Below are 23,296 nucleotides of genomic sequence, written 5' to 3' on the forward strand. Positions count from 1 at the left end.
TTATAGCGTCTACAAAATAGGGGATGGTTTTATGGCATTTTTATTAATAATTTTTTTTTTTTACTAGCAATGGCTGCGATCAACAATCTTTATCGTGACTGCGACCTGCGACATTATGGCGGACAGATCGGACACTTTTGGCGCTATTTTGGGACCATTCACATTTATACAGCGATCAGTGCGATTAAAAATGCATTATTTACTGTGTTAAGAGTGTCCTAGGGAGTGATTCTAACGGTGGGGTTGTGTGACACCACACTGATCACCGCTCCCGTTTACAGGGAGCTGTGTTCAGTGTCACTAGGCAGAACAGGGAAATGCTTGTTTACATCAGCATTTCCCCATTCATCCTCTCCGTGAGAGGATCGCGGGTATCCCCACGGACATCAAGTCCACAGGACCCGCGATCACACTCAAGGAGCTTGCAGCGGGCGGCGCGCCCGCAAACTGCTTCCTAAAGGGCAACATACAGGTACGTTAATATGCCTGTACGTGCCCTTCTACCGACGTATATCGGCGTGAGCCGGTCGGCAAGCGGTTAAGTAAAGACTTTATTCCAGGAACTGAAAAAGAAGAAAGGGTAGAACTAGAGAATAATAATGCAAACATTACCTAGTTCCTGTCCAGCTCTAGTTTCGGGTGGAACCCAAAGGTGTTCTATTGGGTTGAGGTCATGTCTTTATGGACTTTGCTTTGTGCACTGGTGCACAGTCATGTTGGAACAGGAAAGGGCCATCCCCAAACTGTTCCCACAAAGTTGGAAGCATGAAATTGTCCAAAATGTCTTGGTATGCTGACGCCTTAAGAATTCCCTTCACTGAAACTAAGGGGCCAAGTCCAACCCCTGAAAAACAACCCCACACCATAATCCCCTCTCCACCAAATAATTTGGACCAGTGCACCAAGCATGGTCCATAAAGACATGGATGAGCAAGTTTGGGGTGGAGGAACTTGACTGGCCTGCACAGAGTCCTGACCTTAAACTGATAGAACACCTTTTGGATGACTTAGAGCAGAGACTGCGAGCCAGGCATTCTCGTCCACATCAGTGCCTGATCTCACAAATGCTCTTCTAGAAGAATGGTCAAACATTCCCATAGACACACTCCTGAACTGTGTGGACAGCCTTCCCAGAAGAGTTGAAGCTGTTATAGCTGCAAAGGGTGGGCCTTTACCTGGAAATGTGATAACCCTAACAACCAAGACCTGAGGTGTGCTTTGGCCTAGCTGATCAGTATGCCTAAAAGAGGGCTAAAAGAGACACGAAGTAGGTGTGATGTGAAAGCTTTATTGAAGGGCTGGCAACAACCATCAGTCGATAAAATAGCGAATGCCTGGATGACTACATAAAAGGGGTCTACGTAAGTAGCTGCTAAAATAGGAGGATCTCCAGCGCCCCATGTACTTGATTATATGGGAAGGGACCCCTGTTTGAGACTTACGAAAGTTGCCTCCGTTCCTGACAAACATCCAGAAAAGGGTTTTGGATTTGAGCCTAATTTGGCAAGTAAACCTGGACGTGAGAACGAGCTGTTTGTAGAGATCATGCATGCAGGAAAGGGAGAAAAGAGCTGCCTGAGGAATAATTGCAGAGAAGGACAAATGCTTTAATCCGACACTGTTACTGTGGTACAGTAGTATTACCTCGAGCCCCTGGCTTGTCCATCTGTTCTAACTATTGGGAAGTTGTAAGCGTAGTTAAAGGGCACTGCCTAGAGCACTAACTGGGATCTGCGCCAAAGGTAGGAGACAGGAAGTCTGAAACGCCATGAAAACCTGGCCGGAAACTGGTAGCCATGCCAAAGAGAACATCCTTGACTTCTCTGAATACCCTTTAACATGGCTTAGAGAGGGTGAGCTGCAAAAATGGACAGATTGTCAGGAGTTTGTAGGGGCCTGAAATGCTGATCACCAGATAGATACTTGATAGTGTTGGCAGATGAGGCCAAATCGCAGAGGCAATATGCAGCGAAAGCCAGAGACCTGAACCTACGAAAACCTTCCCACCTTTGGTAGAAGCCCTCTGAATATCCTGGATAAATAACCATTGGCCAGATCGATGACCTGTGACCAGGATGTGCCTAATCCATGACCAACAGTGAGCAAGGAGGAACCGGCTAGCCCCCGGCTCTACTCGATATAAAATCGAAAAACTCTGGCTGCGCCATGTAATGCCTCCTAATGAAACTGTCCCAGGTCGTGAAACTTGAAAGACAGGTCTAGTCATATCCACCTGCATGAAGAACAAGACAAGAAGGAACCCTGATACACCTTAATAGGCCGCGGCTAATCATCTGAAAAGAAAAATACAGTTGCTGCCAGCATAGGGCAAATAACGAACAATGCCAAAGTATGTGCAAACTTGCCAGAGGGCAGGACTGATGGAAGTGGAACACATTGTAATATGAGCTTGGATAGCCAAGAAACCCTGCCTAACTGTGTGGAATGTGCTAGACAGCCAGACCCATCGACGACTACTTAAATGAACGCTCGACCGAGGGAATAAGGAATTGAGGCTAGAAATAAATGAAATAGGCACAGTCAATCGCAAAACGACCAATATTGGTAGAAAAAACAAATGGCCACTGACCATCCCAATGGGCCTGTCCCCCCATGCAGAAAGGTGGAGGAAGAACCGGACAAATCCCAAACCCCTTGGAAACTTCTGGCCTACAGCAACTCATTGACCATGGAAGCAAACCTCACTATGAGTGATGAGGCCTTTGTAAAAGCCTACTGAAATCCAAGTTGGGCTGATGACTGCCATTTGGCACCCACAGGGGAAACCTGGTTGGTGAAATGTCTGCCGAAAAGTTGCATGTCAAAATTGCTCCCAGATGACACCACCTGGAATCATGCCCAAGTGGCCACCACCTTGCTGCAAAACCGATGGTAACCGTGGAAAAGAACCCGCCGTGCTTGAGCACCGACTGCAGGCGTACTGAGAAGAGCAGGCTGGGGCGCCCCTGCCTGTAAAGAGCAGGCAGGGGCGCAGCTGACCCCTCCGCTCTCTAGCCGAGCGGGCTAAGAACCCCTCTATCCTGACTAGCAATTGTAGAATGGACGTTAAGAGCGCATTAAGTACCGCATGAATCTGAGTTAAAGCATCATGCATGGAAACATGTTCTGTGCTGGTGGATGGAAGAGGTTAGGACCGAGTTGGGAATAACCTGAAGAGTACTACCCCCCCAGCTAAGGCAGCGAAAGGGGTACACCAGCATTAAAACTCAGCTATGAGTTTAGGTATGGTCCCACCCCTCTGACGGGTTGCTACCATGCACCGAACCCTCATGTGGTGTTGGAGAGATGAATGCGAATTTGTCGCTTCCGACACGGGCGACATCCCCTGATCAAAGGAAACAAACAAGAGAAAAATAAAACAGACAACCAGCCCACGAAACAACACCCCTTGGTACCTGACAAGTATGAGGATGTGGGTGCAGAAATGACAAGACCAACAGCGCGTGAATGTGAACCTAATGACAACCCCACCCTAGTGAATGCAGTAAGCAAGCCCGAGCAACCTGCAGTGCCAAGACAGGTAGTTAAAAATGAACACTCTGGGCTGAGGTACCCAGTGACCGTGGTGGGTAGTAGTAATGGTGTAATGGTAAACGTGCATGTATGATGTATGGTATACGGGCGAGAAGATTGTGGGATGACAATCAATTAAAAACGAAACCTCAGCCCGTATGGATCTGTAAACGTGACAGATCCTGAGACATGAGCACTAGCTAACAGAAATGCAGCGAACAAAAGGCTACGACAGGAAAAGGCTACGACAGGAAAAGGCTACGACAGGAAATGGCTACGACATGAAAAGGCTACGACAGGAAATGCTACGAGAGGAAATGCTACGAATGAAAAGCTACAAACGAAATGCTAAGATCGAAATGCTAAGATCGAAATGCTGTGACAGGAAATGCTATGATTGAAATGCTACGAATGAAAAAGCTATGAATGAAAAAGCTACAATTGAAATGCTACAAAAATGAAATGCTACGACTGAAATGCTATGACTGAAATGCTACGAATGAAAAAGCTACGAATTAAAAAGCTACTATGGAAATGCTACGACAGAAATGAACGAAATGCTGTGACAGGAAAGTGAACATATGGAATTCTCGTCTATGACAGTGAAGAGTCCATTCTCAGCATAACACAATGTTCTTGTTGCTGATCCTTCTAACATGCCTGATCAGTACAATGATTTCCCTTATACGATCACATGAAATATTAAAGATCCTGAACAATCATCTAAAAGAGGAAGTGTGAATGTCCCCCTCCGCGGGGAGATCCCACAGACAGTGTGCGGGAATTGTCGGGGAGTGTGTGTTGGCTGAAAAGATTCTTTATATCAGGAGGGATCTCTGACCTACAGGATCTCTAGTAATCCTTTGTGGGATTTATCATATAAAATGTAGAATCTGAGATTCCCTGCAAGATTTATCATATAAGATGTAGAATCTGAGATTCCCTGCAAGATTTATCATATAAGATGTAGAATCTGAGATTCCCTGCAAGTGTGATGGGAACATAGGATCTCATCTAGACTGTGTGCAAAGTATATGGGCCCCTGGACGGTATGTGGACCCGGGAGATACAATTTCAATCCAAACATTACATCGGGACTAATAAACCTCTTCATTTTTTTGGGGGGGGGTGAAAATGTTGTTATTTAACTAAATGACAACAGAGTGCATGCTCTATTGTTTCCCTTATAACGTTCATAATGGTGAAGCTGAACAATCGTCTAGAAGAGGAAGTTTCCCACAGGGGAAAACCCACACCCAACCCCCCTGCACCCTGCACCGGGATCCGGCCTCCGATCACTAATGACAAGGGTGACCATTATACAGTATATATCCCTTGAACGACAGGGAGGACCTTCCCCCCAAGCCGACACCCCACCGCGATCAGGATAACCCCCCTGCTGAGAACAAGCTGACACCTGAGTGGGACGGGTGGCATCCGCTGCGGGCCCTCCGTTGATGCCATCCACCCGCACTTACCAGAACCGCAATCGCCGGGAGAGGGAACCAACAAGACTCCAGCAGCCGACCGCACTACTGCTTTGCTGGACAAAAACTGGAAGTGACGCGAGAATGCCCTGTGAACCGGGAAATGACGCGTCGGCTAACCCGGAAATGAGCCAACGAAGAAACTGATGGAGGAGGAGGGATATATAGCCCTCAGACTCCTCCTACAAATTCAGGCCAGCCTTCTAACGTGCGCGTAAAGGCAGGCGTCCCAATACTTTTGGTAAGATAGTGTATATACCATAGTTTGTGGCCTCTATAACTTCCCTACAGACTAAATAATAATAATGGTGAGGGAAAAGACTGCGCTAAAATTAATCAAATAAGTGAACACAAGCTGCTGACACTCAAACATACAAAGTTCAAAATAGATAATATAGTGACAGTGTAGCGCTACTAAAAAGTGTAAATGAATCACAAAATAGGAACTAAATGACAAATCTAATAAAACCAAAAGGCAATATATATTGGCTAGACTGGATGTGACCCAGTGAGTGTGAGAGAAAAAATGTCCACAAAAGTGTCAAATGGTATATCCCTCAGGTGAAGGTAGTCCCAATCGTGAAAAAATGGTGTAAGGCTTGTCTGTAGTCAAAACAACGAAACTCAAGAGGTAAATGGGTACTCTTACCAGCTGTGATAGACCCCAGATGTCATACGACAGAGGGGTCAGACAGACTTGAGATCTTATGTTGTATTCATCAGATGTTGCTCAGGTACTGAACACAGATGGATGGAACCGGTTCAAGGTGATATCCTCAGCTCCTGGTCCGTGAAGGCTCTGAGTACTCCCCTGTAAGATAGCCGTCTCCAAAGTTGTTCCGTGAAGGCTCCAGGGAATAATCCTATGAAAGCAGAAGGAAGGAGAAGGACTCCAATGGTGCAGGTCAAAACCAATTAGGTTTATTAATAATAAAAGATCGAATGGTAAACACCAATATAATAAAAGTGATCACAAAAACGGGTTTTAAAATAAAATAAAAGCAATGTGGGATACAAGAGATGCTAGCCCGACCGGTTTCAACACTAAGGGGTCTTTAACTGGGGCAAAACTGTGATCACTTTTATCATATTGGTGTTTACCATTCGATCTTTTATTATTAATAAACCTAATTGGTTTTGACCTGCACCATTGGAGTCCTTCTCCTTCCTTCTGCTTTCATATGATTATTCCCTGGAGCCTTCACGGAACAACTTTGGAGACGGCTATCTTACAGGGGAGTACTCGGAGCCTTCACGGACCAGGAGCTGAGGATATCACCTTGAACCGGTTCCATCCATCTGTGTCCAGTACCTGAGCAACATCTGATAAATACAACATAAGATCTCAAGCCTGTCTGACCCCTCTGTCGTATGACATCTGGGGTCTATCACAGCTGGTGAGAGTACTCATTTACCTCTTGAGTTTCGTTGTTATTGACTACAGACAAGCCTTACGCCATTTTTTCACGATTGGGACTACCTTCACCTGAGGGATATACCATTTGACACTTTTGTGGACATTTTTTCTCACACACTCACTGGGTAACATCCAGTCTAACCAATATATATTGCCTTTTGGTTTTATTAGATTTGTCATTTAGTTCCTATTTTGTGATTCATTTACACTTTTTAGTAGCGCTACACTGTCACTATATTGACTAAATAATAAACACGGATTTAAGTTATTTTCACCAAAGATGTAGCAGTTTACACTTTGGCCTAAATTTATGAAGAATGATTATGTATTTGCAAAACAGAAACAAAAAAAAATAAATGTGTTTTTTTTTGCACAATTTTTGGTCTTTTTTTTTGTTTATTTAGCAAAAATAAAAAATCCAGCTGTTATTACTGTAAATACCACTGAAAAAGCTCTATTTGTGTGTAAAAATTTTTTTTTTTTAATTTCATATGGGTGCAGTGTTGCATGACTGCACAATTGTCATTCAAAAGTATGACTGAAAATTGGCCTGGGCAGGAAGGGGTTGAAAGTGCCCAGTATTAAAGTGGTTAATATACTGTAAAACTTGAAAGTCACTACTGGCGTCTGCAAGATAGCACAGAATACAGTTTATGAGTGTATCTTCAGAGAGGAAGACATCAATTTGCACCAGTCCTTCTTACCTTCCTTGTCACAAGTTGATACCTGAAACATGAATATGCATTGCTTGACATCCCAAAGCAAACCAAGACTACGTTGCCTAAGGGGAAGATCCATTCCTAGCTCAAATATTTTTACACTAAGAGCATAGTCATTAGAGGGAAAGGTTTTCATTACCTTTTCACTGTTAGAAACAATTTTGTGAAGCCTGAGGTTAGCAGTGGCAAATAGAGCCAATTAATCGTTAAAAAATCGTGATCTCGATTCACCTCCCCTGATGATATCTCCTGCAGAGGTTGCCGATTCTTTCATATAAACAAGTGGAGAGACTTTCTCTGCTCACTCAGCTATCAAAAGAAAGCATCTGGGCATTCTGCCAAGTCTTTTAACTTGAAACATTGTAATTAAGCTTCCTTCTTAGATCAAAGGGATAGAACTTCTGTGTAAATAAATAATCTGGGCAGTCTGCCAAGTTTTCAACAAGTGTAAATGCAGGAAGTTTAACCACATAAAGTCTAATGCCCTGTACACACGGTCGGACATTGATCGGACATTCCGACAACAAAATCCATGGATTTTTTCCGACGGATGTTGGCTCAAACTTGTCTTGCATACACACGGTCACACAAAGTTGTCGGAAAATCTGATTATTCTAAACGCGGTGACATAAAACGCGTACGTCGGTCGCTGCAAGAGTCACTGATGTGGTAAAAAAAAAAAAAACACACGTATGTCGGGACTATAAATGGGGCAGTAGCCAATAGCTTTCGTCTCTTAATTTATTCTGAGCATGCGTGGCACTTTGTGCGTCGGATTTGTGTACACACGATCGGAATTTCCGACAACGGATTTTGTTGTTGGAAAATTTTATAGCAAGCTCTCAAACTTTGTGTATCGGAAATTCCGATGGAAAATGTGTGATGGAGCCCACAAACGGTCGAAATTTCCGACAACAAGGTCCTATCACACATTTTCCGTTGGAAAATCCGACCTTGTGTACAGGGCATAAATCTTTTTCTGACACTTCTTTCTTAAGTTAAAATTAATATTTTTTGCTAGAAAATTACTTGGAACCCCCAAACATTATATATATTTTAGCAGAGACCTTAGGGAATAAAATGACAATTTCTGCAATATTTTATGTCACACTGTATTTGCCCAGCGGCCTTTCAAATGCAATTTTTTGGGAAAAAATACACTTCAATGAATAAAAAATAAAAAACGAAACAGTAAAGTTAGCCCAATTTTTTTGTTTTAATGTGAAAGATGTTACGCCGCGTGAATCGTGATCTATCTTCTAAGCAAAAAAATCATGATTCTCATTTTAGCCAGAATCATGCAGCTCTAGTGGCAAGCATATCCTGAGTTCTCTTGAAAAGATTAATTGCTTCTTCTTCTGTAAGCAGAGATTTGAGCCCGTCATTTACGTAGTAATTATTTTCCACAAATTCATGTGCATCAAATCCAAATTATTTTTCACCTTCTTGAGCTGTGGTTCTCAGCCCATAAATAACTACAGCGGGATAAAGGATGTTACTGAAAACATGTACTTTTATTCAGTAGTCTATTACTTTGTTGCTGACATAATTTTTTTCAATACCATAGGAACCTGAGGAAGTTTCTGTTGTCTTCTCGAACGATGAAACAGTGGAACATTTGCTGAATGTTGGCCTTAACAGCAACTGGTTCTGGTCTGAAGTGGAGCAAAACTCCTCAAAGGCTGTTGTTCAGATTAAGCCTTGTGAAAAGGACATTGTTGAGGGAAACACCTTCATATTGAGCACTTGAGTGGAAGACCATCCTGATCTGATTTGGCTTGTGAGGATGGAACATGTCAATGCATGGGAGGTACCAACATTCCTCTCGTTCCTTGAGAGGTAGTGCAGCCTCAGCATGATCTCTCACAAACACCTTCTGCATAAAGTCAGCAAAGTGCTTTTTCATCTCAGGTTTTCTGCTCAGAATGCACTGTAAAGAAATAAATCATGCTTCTGCATGCTGACTTTTATTTGTTAGTTTTTTCTTGAACCACAAAATTGTAGTGGTGCCACCCAGCTGTTGGAAATGTCCTGATAGAGCTCCTTACAAGCTATAATTTTTAGGAACGCCATAGTTGGCAGCTGCCAGCTCATTGTCTTTAGTTGTTACATCAAACACTGTGATGCTGAAATGATCATCCCAGAAATGAAGGGCCTTGTTATTGCCTTGTGTTTAGAACTGTTGTATGCCTTTACTGCAAAGTCTTTCTTTGATATGGTAGTAAATTTTGCACTGTTCAAAACAGGTAATGTGACCATTCTGACACATGTCTTGAAAGAAGATGGGGCGGCACAGTGGTGTAGTGGGTAGCACTTTCGCCTAGTAGTAAGAAGGGTCGCTGGTTCGTATCCCAACCACAACACTACCTGCCTGGAGTTTGCATGTTCTCCCTGTGCCTGCGTGGGTTTCCTCCGGGTACTCCGGTTTCCTCCCACACTCCAAAGACATGCTGGTAGGCCAATTGGATCCTGTCTAAAATTGTCCCTAGTATGTATGAATGTGAGTTAGGGACCTTAGATTGTAAGCTCCTTGAGGGTAGGTACTGATGTGTATGTACAATGTATATGTAAAGCGCTGCGTAAATTGATGGCGCTATATAAGTACCTGAAATAAATAAATAATAAAGAAGAAATTGCAAAAGGCCTCCTGACATTACCCAGAAATATATTTCCTAGGATGACCCAGAGGTTTCAGGCATTGGGGATATGGTGCATTCTTCACAGACATCTCTACATGTAGAGTAAACTGGAGTGTAAGGCGCTGTTTGGCTTATGCGCTCTATGTGATGCTTTGCCTTGGGAGGATTACCTGTGGACAGAGTAGGGCCATCTTGAAATGGATGGAACACTTGCACGTGATCATTACTCTTGTATTCTATGCACTTAAAAGAAGTCTTAAAGACTTTAGTGTGGTGATCTGTGGAAGCACAGCATGTGAAACAACCCCCAACCCAACAACCCCCATATTATTTAAAAGCTCTTTGCATTCTTGCAAGGATTTTCTTTTGAAGCCGATACAATGTCCCACACTGTTATGTGTGGGACATTGGCAATTTGGGTTCTCAATTTTCTTATTCTGATCCAGGAACTGTAGTAGATGCGGGCAGAATATCGGTCCTTTTAATAGACACTGGACCTCTATGATCTCTATGTAAAATGCGTGAGCTTGAGGGCCTTGGAGAAGGAGGACCGATAGGATTGAACTCCCCAAAAGAGAAACTTGGATCATTCTTAGCATCTGCAATTCTCCTAATGAGGAAAATGGAGGAACTGAAATTTTCTTTCTTGTACCTTGATCCAAGTGATGCCCATTTTTCCTGTATACAATAAGATAACTTGGAGACTATTGGTAACTGGGGCCGGATAGGTGAGTATCAGCCTTGGCAAAGTTGAAGCTCCAAGAAAAGCTAACTGAGCTCTTTAAATTGTCTTGGCCAGATATTTTTGGGAAGCTTTGCAACCTTGTAAATAAAGCATCCGCCATGGTTTCTGGGATGCCGAAGCTACATTCAAGTATTGCGGCAGGACTGTCAATGTGAACAGCGTTGAGCCTTTTGATACATTCAGCAGATTGTGGGTTTAGCCACCTGAGAAGCAGATTTAGTACTTCTGTATTTGTGATATCTAATTCACTGATTGTGGCTTTGAAGGTGGATTTCCAGCCTCTGTAGTTTTCAGATTCATTGTCAAATTTAGTGAAACCTGTCTTGGTGAGTTCTTTGCAGAACATGTACTTAGCAAACTGTGACATGTCCGAGTTTTCAGAATTTAGATGCACAGCTGCACTTGGAACAAAGTTAGCTACATTGGCTGGTGTGCGGAGATTTTTTGACTTTCGGAACTATAGTCTTTTAAAGACATTCATATTTGATATTGGCTTAGAATTGATTGCCATGTTAGGTTGCAGCTGCAGGGCAGTGTACTTAGTAGTAGGTAACTTACTGTCCACATCGTAAGGTAAATTGTCTATTGTTTGCATACCTGTGTCCACAGTTCGCTGAGGTGAGAAAGCCTGGTGTACTTGGGGAATGAGTAGGCAGATTGTCTTGAGAGGAGGTATGCACAGCATTTTGACCTTTGGTAAAGGGGATACATCTGCTGTGACTGGGAGCTAAAGGTTGAGGTGAGAGTGTGAAGAATATGATGCATAGGATGGAATTGAGTGTGTGGTGTTACAGTACATCCTTCACTTTTGCTAGCAGCTTGCTCTAAAACCCTTAACCTTGCCATGGCTGTAGCATGCTCACATTTGTGCAGCTTCTGCATCCATCTTTGCTGTTATCTGTGCTTTCTTGTGTGTAGTTTCCATGGCTGTTGCTTCCATCTCTGCTTTCTTTTGTGCAAACGCTGCCTGAAGTTTAGAAGCATCATACCGCGTACACACGGTCGGACTTTACGGCAGACTTTGCCCAGCGGACTTTTCGACTGACTTTACGACGGACTTTCTGAATGAACGGACTTGCCTACACACAATCCACCAAAGTCCGTCGAATTCGTACGTGATGACGTACGACCGGACTAAAACAAGGAAGTTCATAGCCAGTAGCCAATAGCTGCCCTAGCGTGGCTTTTTGTCCGTCAAACTAGCATACAGACGAGCGGACTTTTCGACCGGACTCGATTTCGACAGATTGATTTAAAACATGTTTCAAATCTAAGTCCGTCCAACTTTTGAGAAAACAAAGTCCACTGGAGCCCACACACGATCGAATTGTCCGACGAAATCCCGTCCGCCGGGCAAAGTCTGCCATAAAGTCCGCTCGTGTGTACGCAGCATTAGTGTCGGCAAGGGCGATACAATTTAGATTCATGAAGTTGTGTGATTCCCACCTCTGCATATGTCAGGGGTGCTCAAATTTTTGAACATCGAGGGCCACTTAAGTGATTTGGTAACTGGTCATGGGCCACAATGAAGTATGGGGTTTTACCGCCCCTCAAACCACAAGTGTAAACGAGCCTTTACTGTCCTGAGCCCCCTATAAGGCTGGTTTTACACTAATGCAGCACAGTGCACCTGCAACTTTCCTGCGGGCTAGCTGCCCTTTGCCTTATGCCGCGTACACACGATCGGACTTTCTGGCATACTTGGTCTGGCACACTTTCCTGATGGACTTTGTCCACTAGGTGCGCCGGACCTTAAAACGGACGGACTTGCCCACACACGACCGGACTTTCCGGCGGGCTAAGTCCGCCCGTCTTTGGGCTATCTGGTTGTACACAAGTTGATTCAGTAGTTGACTTGTGTACAACCAGCCTGTTAGGTTTTTCACAAACGATCAGTGCCGGCAGCTATAGCCAGCAACATTAATCATTGTATTCTGCCAGAGTGCACAGCAGGAAGAATTCCCCCATCCATATCAAATGTGTGAATAGGGGAATCGGATAATTTTTTTTTCCGTACAAGCCGCTGGTTGAATGAAAAAAAAAGAATGAAACATGTATGGCTTGCCTTAGGCCCCATTCACATCTAGTGATTTACATCTAGTGATTTGGGATCATGGTCGGAATTGCAGTGATTCTGCCTGCGATTCCAAATCGCACTGCAATGCTGGTAAAATGAAGCATGTGTGTTCAGGTGCCATTAGTTTTCAATATAAACCTCATTTTTATTTTCAACATAAACCTAGCACATTGGGTGTCTAAGGTCTCTCCGTGCAACCAAGATTTTGCAGAAAATGTTATGACTGTGCACTGCACAGGATGGGAGATAGGAATTTTTACACTTTAAGAATTTTGAAGGTTGGAATATACATATTAGTCTCGAAAGCTAGGTGAGATCTTTTACTTATAAACTGGGCTAATTGGGGGGACAGATGCATTGGCTGGTGTCTAGCAAGGAACACACAGGATCTAAAGGATCTATGCTGTGCAGACACACAAATCAAACATTTGGCCTCTCCTTTACTGTTAGAATGTTCCTGCTGAACCGGAAGAATTTCGATCTTTCGTCAGCCTGCAGCTGTCAGAATACAATAGGTGAGCGGGAAGATTTTCCCCATCCATCTTGAATGTGTGGTTGGAGGAATAGAGTAATTTTTTTTTCTTTTTCATTCAACCCTCCTGTTTTATTTAGTGCAGCCATTGTGTCACTTTGTAAAAGTGATGCTATGAAGAACTACCTGAATCTGCTGCACCCTATTAGATTGTAAGCTCTTCTGAGCAGGGCCCTCTTAATCCTCTTGTATTTTATTGTATTATAACTGTATTGTCTCCCTTTTACATTGTAAAGTGCTGCGTAAACTGTTGGCGCTATATAAATCCTGAATAATAATAATAATAATAATAATAATTTGGTAAAGCTGCCAAAACTGGCAGCAGGGATTTTTAAATCTGGTTCTGGTTCTGGCCATTTTCAAGTGTTTCCACAACATAATCATAAGTAACTAATTATCTTGGATAAATCACTCATCACATATCAGCCCATCCCTGGAAATATCTGTTATATTTGGCAGTCATGTATGTTTGCTGAAGCTGAAGCTATACAAAGGTAAACATTTCAGCCTAATGGCTTCTCTCACAATGAAAAAAGTGGAGTTTTGGGACTTTAAATGAGATGCATGTTGCCATGCATCTCCATCCCTAAATCTAGTATATAGAGGGGGTTTCGGGACTTTGAATGAGGTATTAAGATGGGACTCAACAAGTGAGACAAGGTAGTAAGCAATGTGTTTATTGTCTAAAACACACAACATGACATGCAGCAGTGGATACATAGAGTATAGTAAACACATGAACAGCATTATATAGATCATCAGCATATAATTGTCAAATCATGCACAAGGTAGTTGAAAGAATACTCCTCCATAATGCATCCTGAGAACACAAGGTAGTGGCTTATGAGTATAAAACATATGCATCGTTGTAAGTCCGACGCGTTTCATGGCAATAAAGCCACTCTTCAGGGGCAAATGCATAACAATATAAAAATCTGTAGAGAGATATAAAAAATACATAAAATTTCTAATCATGCGACCCACTCAGGGGGAGCAAGGAGATGTTAGCAACTTACATGCCAGCAGTCTGTGAAAGTATCTGTACCGGAGAAAATGGGCCAGCATAGTTGTCTGTGCTGGGAGCTGAGGTGGAGTCTATAGCAACGCAGGGAATATGGATGTTGTACCCAAGGACAATATATGTCCATCCAGGGGTGCAGCAGGGGCTCCAATCTAGGAATAAATTATAGTGTTATATAACCCAAGTGGGTTAGATATGGAAGAGACCCCTGAACCACTTGAATGTGATGAAGGGAGTGAGAAAAAAGACGAAAAGGAGGAGGGGGAAGGCATGTGTGTAGAGGGGGAAGGCATGTGTGTATGGATACATACACACATACTGGAAGTGTGGGTGAATGAGTGCTGGTGGTAAAAAGAAAGGTAAACCTTAATTATCTGAAGAACTGGGATCACAATGGTCAATAAAGTAGTGCTCAGTGTATAGAGCAAGCTGGTGATACGATAACCCCTGACATATGTAGGAGTGTCGTACCCAGGGTAGCGCAAACAAGACTCAACCAGCATCACGCTGGTGTGCCATAGAGGGTAGGTGCCAGAGTCAGAGCAGCAGCTGCCGCTCATATAAACCCAGACACAGTCCCCCATTGTTCAGCCGAGGTAGTCAATCATGTCCCAGCAAGAAACGCCACAAGGACGTCAGACGCATTGGGGCGGGTGAGTGACGCTGATACGCAGGGGAAAGACCCGCCCACCTCCTCGTGCCAAACAATGGTCAGAGGGGAAGTGGGAGGGACCCTGTGAGCATCGCAGCTCCTGAAAATAACAGGCAAAAGCCAGCTCCACATGCCCCAGTCTCAGACACAGGATATACTGCTGAAAAATGTCAGTGATGTGGATGTTGTGTAAGCGGACAGCTACCAAATGTGGGACATTAATGCCGCGTACACACGGTCGGACTTTTCGTCTACAAAAGTCCGACAGCCTGTCCGACATACTTCCGACGTACCTTCGGCGGACTTGCGGCAGACTTTCTTACGAACGGAATTGCCTACACACGACCACACAAAAGTCCGACGGATTCGTACGTGATGACGTACACCGGACTAAAATAAGGAAGTTCATAGCCAGTAGCCAATAGCTGCCCTAGCATGGGTTTTTGTCCGTCGGACTAGCACACAGACGAGCGGATTTCGGGGTCCGTCGTACTTACGACGTAAAGATTTGAAGCATGTTTCAAATCTAAAGTCCGTCGGATTTGAGGCTAAAAAAGTCAGTTGAAAGTCCGGAGAAGCCCACACACGATCGGATTACCAGCCAGCTTTAGTCCGTCAGCGTCCGTTGGACTTTTGTAGACGAAAAGTCCGACCGTGTGTACGCGGCATAAGGGTATAATGGAGAGCAATCTATCAGGAGTCACTAGACTAAAAATAAAAAATAAAAGGCCATCAATACAACCTCCACCCCTAATTAGAGGAAAAAAAAGGGAGTTTTGGGACTTTTAAAGGCTGCTGACATGTAAGTTGCTAATATGTCCCTGCTCCCCCTGAGTGGGTCGCATGATTAGAAATTTTATGTGATTTTTTTTATATCTCTCTACAGAGTTTATATTATTATGCATTCGCCCCTGAAGAGTGGCTTTATTGCCATGAAACGCATTGGCCTTACAACGATGCATATGTTTTATACTCATAGGCCACTACCTTGTGTTCTCAGGATGTATTATGGAGAAGTATTCTTTCAACTAGCTTGTGTACGATTTGACAGTTATATGCTCATGGTCTGTAATATGCTGTTCATGTGTTTACTATACTCTGTGTATCCACTGCTGCATGTCATGTTGTGTGTTTTAGACAATAAACACATTGCTTACTACCTTGTCTTACTTGTTGAGTCCCATCTTAATACCTCATTCAAAGTCCCAAAACCCCCTCTATATACTATCTCTCACAATGAATAGCACCTGTGACAATAAAAGGCTTCTGTCACATTATTGGCATTAACCATATCAAACTTTTATGACAACATGTGTGCCAGCCACAGCAGCTATAGCAACTGCTTAGTGCAGGCTGGCCTGGTATCAATTGGTGCCTGTATACGTCATTACTCAAACCACAGATTCCTCACTGACATACAAAGCATATAGAGATAAAGAAAAAAACAAAAGGGCGCAAAAGCTTAGTGCATTACCAGATATAAATTTATTGAAACTAAAATCAATGAGTGCATACTCATGAAAGCTAAAGGCAGTGGTGTAACTAAAACCTTCAGGGCCCGGTGCAAGAAACCATAAAGGACTCCCCTGAACCCCAGCAGGGGACCTTCCCTCCCAGCCCGGTGGCAGAACACCAGGGCCCTGGTGGCAAGTGCAATCTTTGTGCCCTGGTAGTTCCGCCACTGGTGTTAGTAGTTTTTATTTTTGTCATTTTATTTTTTATTATTCTTTTACCATTTTTTTATTTTATTTTTTTCAATATTATTTTTTTATTTATTTTTTACAATTATAATATGACACATTTACCGTCCCCTACCCCACTCTCCATCCTGACATACAGTAGAGAACATAATTTTTTGATCCCCTGCAGATTTTTTAAGTTTACCCAATTACAAAGAAATAAAAGATCTATAACATTATCACAGGTGTATTTTAAATGATAGAGACAGAATATCAACCAAAAATCCAGAAAAAACACATGATACAAATGTTATAAATTGAGTTGCAGTTCAGTGAGTAAAATAAGTATTTGATCCCCAAGCAAAACATGATTTAGTACTTAGTGGAGACACTCTTGTTGGCAAGCACAGAGAGAAGACGTTTTTTGGTTAGTGACCAGGTTTGCACACATCTCAGGAGGAATTTTGGTCCACTCTTCTTTACAGATCTTCTCTAAATCCTTAAGGTTTCTTGGCTGTCGCTTGGCAACGTTTCAGCTCCCTCCATAAATTTTCTATAGGATTAAGGTTTGGAGACTGGCTAGGCCACTCCATGACCTTAATGCGCTTCTTCTTGAGACACTCCTTTGTTGCCTTGACAATATGTTTTGGGTCATTGTCCTGCTGAAAGACCCATCCATGACCCATTTTCAGTGTTCTGGCTGAGGGAAGAAGGTTCTCATCCAAGATTTTACAATACATGGCCCCATCCATTGGCCCCTCAAAGCGGAAAAGTCAGTCTGTACCTTTAGTAGAGAAACAGCCCAAAAGCGTAATGTTTCCACCTCCGTGCTTGACTTTAGGGATGGTGTTCTAAGGGTTATAGTCAGCATTTTTCTTCCTCCACACACGGCGAGTCCCAAGAAGACACACGTACGTACAGTCATGTCACTGAACATCTAAATGATTCAGAGAAGGATTGGGGAAAGTGCTGTGGTCAGATGAGACCAAAATTGAGCTCTTTGGCATTAACTCGGCTTGCTGTGTTTGGAGGAAGAAAAATGCTGACTTTGACCCTAAGAACTCCCTCCCTACAGTCAAGCACGGAGGTGGAAACATGATGCTTTAGGGCTGTTTCTCTGCTAAAGGTACAGGCCGACTTTGCCGCACTGAAGGACCAATGGACGGGGCCACGTATTGTCAAATCTTGGATGCAAACCCTCTTCCCTCAGCCTATACACTGAAGATGGGTCGTGGACGGGTCTCCCAGCATGACAATGACCCAAAACACACCGCCAAGGCAACAAAGGAGTGGCTCAAGAAGAAGCACATTAAGGTCATGGAGTGGCTTAGTCAGTCTCCAGGCCTTCATTCTATAAAAAATTTATAGAGTAAGTTGCCATGAAACCTTAAGGATTTAGAGAAGATCTGTAAAGAAGAGTGGACCAAAATCTCTCCTGAGATATGTGGAAACCTGGTCACCAACTACAAGAAATGTCTTACCTTTGTGCTTGCCAACAAGGGATTCTCCACCAAGTACTAAGTCATGTTTTTCTTGCGGATCAAATAATTATTTTACTCACTGAACTGCAACTTAATTTTTTGTTTTATGTGTTTTTTTGGATTTCTGGTTGATATTCTGTCTCTATCATTTAAAATACAGCTACAGTATGATAAAAATGATAGACCCTTCATTTCTTTGTAAGTGGGCAAACGTACAAAGGCTGCAGGTGATCAAATAATTATTTTCCCCACTGTATCCTCCACAGCAGCCGGCGGGTGAGGGGAGGGGGGAACCCTGCATTTCAAGGGATTGGCCCTCTTCTTCAGAGCAAAGCTAGTCTGTGTACAACATCGCTTCCTATATATGGGTGGGTGTATGTGGGTATTTCTATATAAGAGATGTTGCACACAGAGTAGTTTTGCTGTGAAGAAGATGGCCCGCCCCTTGAAACGAAACAGCTGGCAAGTCTGAATGATGTTAGGGTTGTGTGAAATCTATAACAGGACCACCCTACCACTTGGGTTGTGTTTACATCACTGTTTAGCCTTAGGCTTTTGTGAGTATGCACTCATTCATTTTCAATTTAATACATTTACATCTGGTAACACACTAGGCTTTTGCGCCCCTTTATTTTTGTCTTTATCTCTCTGTATCTCACAAAATGAGTACAACCCTCACTTTTTTGTAAATATTTTATTCTATCTTTCCATGTGACAACACTGACGAAATGACACTTTGCTATAATGTAAAGTAGTGAGTGTACAGCTTGTATAACAGTGTAAATTTGCTGTCTCCTTAAAATAACTCAACACAGCCATTAATGTCTAAACCGCTGGCAACAAAAGTGAGTAAACCCCTAAGTGAAAATGTCCAAATTGGGCCCACAGTGTTAATATTTTGTGTGGCCACCATTATTTTCCAACACTAACCCTCTTGGGCATGGAGTTCACCAAAACTTCACAGGTTGCCACTGGAGTCCTCTTCTAATCCTTAATGACGACATCACAGAGCTGGTGAATGTTAGAGACCTTGTACACCTCCACCTTCCATTTGAGGATGCCCCACAGATGCTCAATAGGGTTTAGGTCTGCAAACATGCTTGGCCAGTCCATCACCTTTACCCTCAGCTTCTTTAGCAAGGCAGTGGTCGTCTTGGAGGTGTGTTTGGGGTCGTTATCGTGTTGGAATACTGCCCTGCGGCCCAGTCTCCGAAGGAAGGGGCTCATGCTCTGTTCAGTATGTCACAGTACATGTTGGCATTCATGGTTCCGTCAATGAACTGTAGCTCCCCAGTGCTGGCAGCACTCATGCAGCCCCAGACCATGACACCTTCACCATGCTTGACTGTAGGCAAAACACACTTGTCTTTGTACTCCTCACCTGGTTGCCGCCACACACGCTTGACACCATCTGAACCAAATACGTTTATCTTGGTCTCATCAGACCACAGGACATGGTTCCAGTAATCCATGTCCTTAGTCTGCTTGTCTTCAGCAAACTGTTTGCAGGCTTTCTTGTGCATCCTCTTTAGAAGAGGCTTCCTTCTGGTACGACAGCCATGCAGACCAATTTGATGCAGTGTGCGTCGTATGGTCTGAGCACTGACAGGCTGACCCCCAACCCTTTCAACCTCTGCAGCAATGCTGGCAGCTCCCATAAGTCTAGTTCCCAAAGACAACCTCTAGATATGACGCTGAGCATGTGCACTCAATTTCTTTGGTCGACCATGGCGAGGCCTGTTCTGAGTGGAACCTGTCCTGTTAAACCTCTGTATGGTCTTGGCCACCATGCTGCAGCTCAGTTTCAGGGTCTTGACAATCTTCTTATAGCCGAGACCATCTTTATGTAGAGCAACAATTCTTTTTTTCAGATCCTCTGAGAGTTCTTTGCCATGAGGTGCCATGATGAACTTCTAGTGGCCAGTATGAGAGATTGAGAGCGATAACACCAAATTTAACACACCTGCTCCCCGTTCACACCTGAGACCTTATAACACTAATGAGTCACATGACACTGGGGAGGGAAAATGGCTAATTGGGCCAAATTTGGACATTTACACTTAGGGGCATACTCACTTTTGTTGCCAGCAGTTTAGACATTAATGGCTGTGTGTTGAGTTATTTTGAGGGTACAGCAAATGTACACTGTTAAACAAGCTGTACACTCACTACTTTACATTGTAGCAAAATGTCATTTTTTCAGTGTGGTCACATGAAAAGATATAATAAAATATTTTAAAAAATGTGAGGGGTGTACTCATTTTTGTGAGATACTGTATAAGATTTCCACAGTCTTAAGAATGCAGCATTGGCGAAGCTTACCAGTCTCTGAAGGAAGTCAACATCAGAATTGTCTCTCATTACAAGGTTCTTTGGTTCTCATTATCTCCTTAGTGCTAGTGGCATGTGTATGTTTTTGTACACAAAGCAACTGATAATAGGATTAAAGAACTGAAATACTCATACAAAGAAGGTATGCAGCCATGGCTGGGTGAAGAACAATTCAAGTCAATACCTTGTTTATTTTCTATATGAGCGTTGCCAGAATTATCACTGCTCTAAAGAATACATTGAACAATGGCTATATACAGTAGTAAATCATAGACATGTCACTTACTGTATATGCAGCTGCCTTCAGAAGGGGGGCATTGGTAAAATAAACAATCTGTGGTATAACCCCCCCCCCCCCCAGCCATCCCCTAATGAGCTCCAAGAAAAAGATTTTACAATTGATTTTATAAGCTGATGGGCATTTGAAACCTGTCATGAAGTGGGGCTATTATTACCAACACTAAATGAATGACTGTCTTCTACAGAGACGGAGGTCTAGACTGGCAGATGAACTGGCCAAATCTAGACATTTAATTTGCCTATTCAGTGATCTGCAAACATCTTGGGTTCGGGTTAAACTCTTGATCAACCTGAACCTGAAGTAAATTCCTAGTCTGCTGCAGCAAATGAAAGGGCTTAATAGCGGCACCGTAAAACATGGGGATGATAGGATCATTGTTTATTAGTGCAGGGGATGAGATTTGAATAGTATGGTCCTCTAAATTAAATAGTATTGACTTGACAATACTGCAATGGTAATCCTGACAATACATGGGCTACAATCAGGCACTGGTGTCAATATGCAGACAACAGATGAGCAATTGTTACAAGATGGAGACAACAGATTGGCAGTCCCTACAATATGGAGGGGGGGTGACGACAAATGGGAAGCTATTAAAATACCTGGTAAAAATACAGGTAATTATGATAATATGTGGACAACAAATGAGCAATGGTAACAATACTTGGATAACATATTGGATAATCATTACAATACCACAAATACTGTCATCATGAAAGTATGTGAGTAAAACAATGGGAAATTGTAACAATAAAACAAAAATAGATAATTAAGCTCTATATGCGAGATATATAGACGATATCCTGATCATATGGAATGGAAGCAACTTCCTTGAGTACTGCAATGCTAACCCTTTTGGAATATCCTTCACCCATGTTGTTGACAACAGATCACTTGTATTTCTAGACCTTCAACTACAAGTAAACGAAGAGGGTAACATCCTCTCCATGACACATTTTAAACCAAGTGCGGGAAACTCTTATTTACATTCCAAAAGCTATCACCATCCAAGATGGATATACAATGTCCCGTTTGGACAATTTTGCAGGCTGAGAAGAACATGTACAAAAAGGAATGACTATGAAGAACAAGGGACCATCCCCAAAAAGAAATTCCTGGAAAAGGTGTATAAAGAAGAGTATATGAAGAAAACCTACAAGGAATATTAAACAGTGAAAGTTCCCCACGAGGAATGCAGGTGCAGAATGGAGGAACCAAATCGAAGAAAAAAGCTGGATATCATAGCAATATGGAGTCCATCAGATTTAGTACTAGATCCAGCACCAAGGCCTTTGATATCCAATGTGTTATCCAAAGAAAATGGAACATCCTTAAGCAAGACCTTCGGGACCTGTTTGTATATGTGGCATCGGAAGAAGGAGGTAATGGGAAGAGATGGCCACAACCACACGATAAAACAATTCATCGACTGTGGTACCTCTTATTTGGTCTATGGCATAATTTGCCCATGCGGCCCCCTCTATGTGGGGGGGCATCATACGCCCATTAAGAGTGAGGTTCGGTAAACACAAGTGCAACACTGTCAACGTTACAGAAGATAACATTGCTAAAAATAAGGATAATAATAAGAACAAGAATAAATACAATTATTCAGTCCCACGTCATTTTAAAGAGCATCACAACAGGAACCCGACTGGCATGAAAGTATTTGGCACAGAGGCAATCGGCAATAACCTGGATGGTAGCAGAACATTCCAGAAGCTATGCAAAAGGGAAACGTTCTGGATATTTACCCTTTAATCTTTGGCCCCTGGGGCGTTAAATGAGGATCTTGAGATCCATTAAATTGAGGGGCTCACCCAAGGATGGCAGTGAGTGCATCATGTACATTACAGGCACACTTGCACGACTAACACCCTCCTCTCCCCTCTTCCCCTCTCCTCATTTTAGGAATAGTATTTTATGACATCTAGCCACCTCAGCCTCGATGGCGTTTCACACACTCAGTGACAATTTAGATCGCCTAGAGTGTATACTAAGTAAGGGTGTAAGGGTGTAGAAACATACGCACATGTGCCCAAGAGTTGGGCTATGCCTGCGCACCATTCAATTGAGTGCAGCACCATGTGCTGGGCTCTTGTGCACATGTGTATGTTCGCACATACACATGTGTGTCTAGTTATGGCAACGTTGCCTTATCCATTTAGCCTTCGTGGGGTCCCAGCCCACGGGCTTGGTGGCTGGGCACATATCTGCCTGCCAACAGAATGAAATTACATACGTGCAGCGTGTGTGCTCTTACTCTCATTCTGGGCATCCTTTGCCCACTAGCACCATTTGATCTCGGATGAGTGCTTGTGGGCACATAAGCATGCCTGCATTTATGGGGGTGTACTTATGCTGTTTGCACCTCATATATTTATTCCCATGCAAGAATGAGTGGAACTTGGACTATGTTACTATAAATATAGATATGTATATATACTTCATCTACCATGCATATTGCAGTGGCCATCATCTATTGACCCTATTTCCAGTCCTATTCCACTCTAATTTATCCATTTTATTTATTCCATTTTATCATGAACCATAATTTCACAACATATATGTCACATATTAACCTATTTGGTTCTTTATGTATTGTAAACCCAGCATGTATGTCTTTAAGGATTATATGTAGTACTCAAATGTGTTAATCACAGGTGACATCCACAGCATGT

General features: G+C 42.9%; 1 protein-coding gene across 10 annotated transcripts in view; it reads left to right on the forward strand.

Annotated features, from left to right (window-relative positions):
• Positions 1-23,296, forward strand: part of LOC141110959 (galactoside alpha-(1,2)-fucosyltransferase 2-like) — a 539,222-nt gene that overhangs the window by 238,523 nt on the left and 277,403 nt on the right. The window contains exon 4 of one of the 10 annotated variants that reach the window (XM_073602798.1): positions 8,725-9,771. The exons of the other annotated variants lie outside the window; for them this stretch is intronic. Within the exon in view, the coding sequence (XP_073458899.1) occupies positions 8,725-8,907 (183 nt within the window). The 3' untranslated portion in view covers positions 8,908-9,771. Of the gene's footprint in view, positions 1-8,724; positions 9,772-23,296 lie in introns of those variants that run through there. 10 annotated transcript variants of the gene reach the window in all.

Source organism: Aquarana catesbeiana, linkage group LG10, assembly GCF_042186555.1.
Source record: "Aquarana catesbeiana isolate 2022-GZ linkage group LG10, ASM4218655v1, whole genome shotgun sequence".
NCBI lineage: Eukaryota > Metazoa > Chordata > Amphibia > Anura > Ranidae > Aquarana > Aquarana catesbeiana.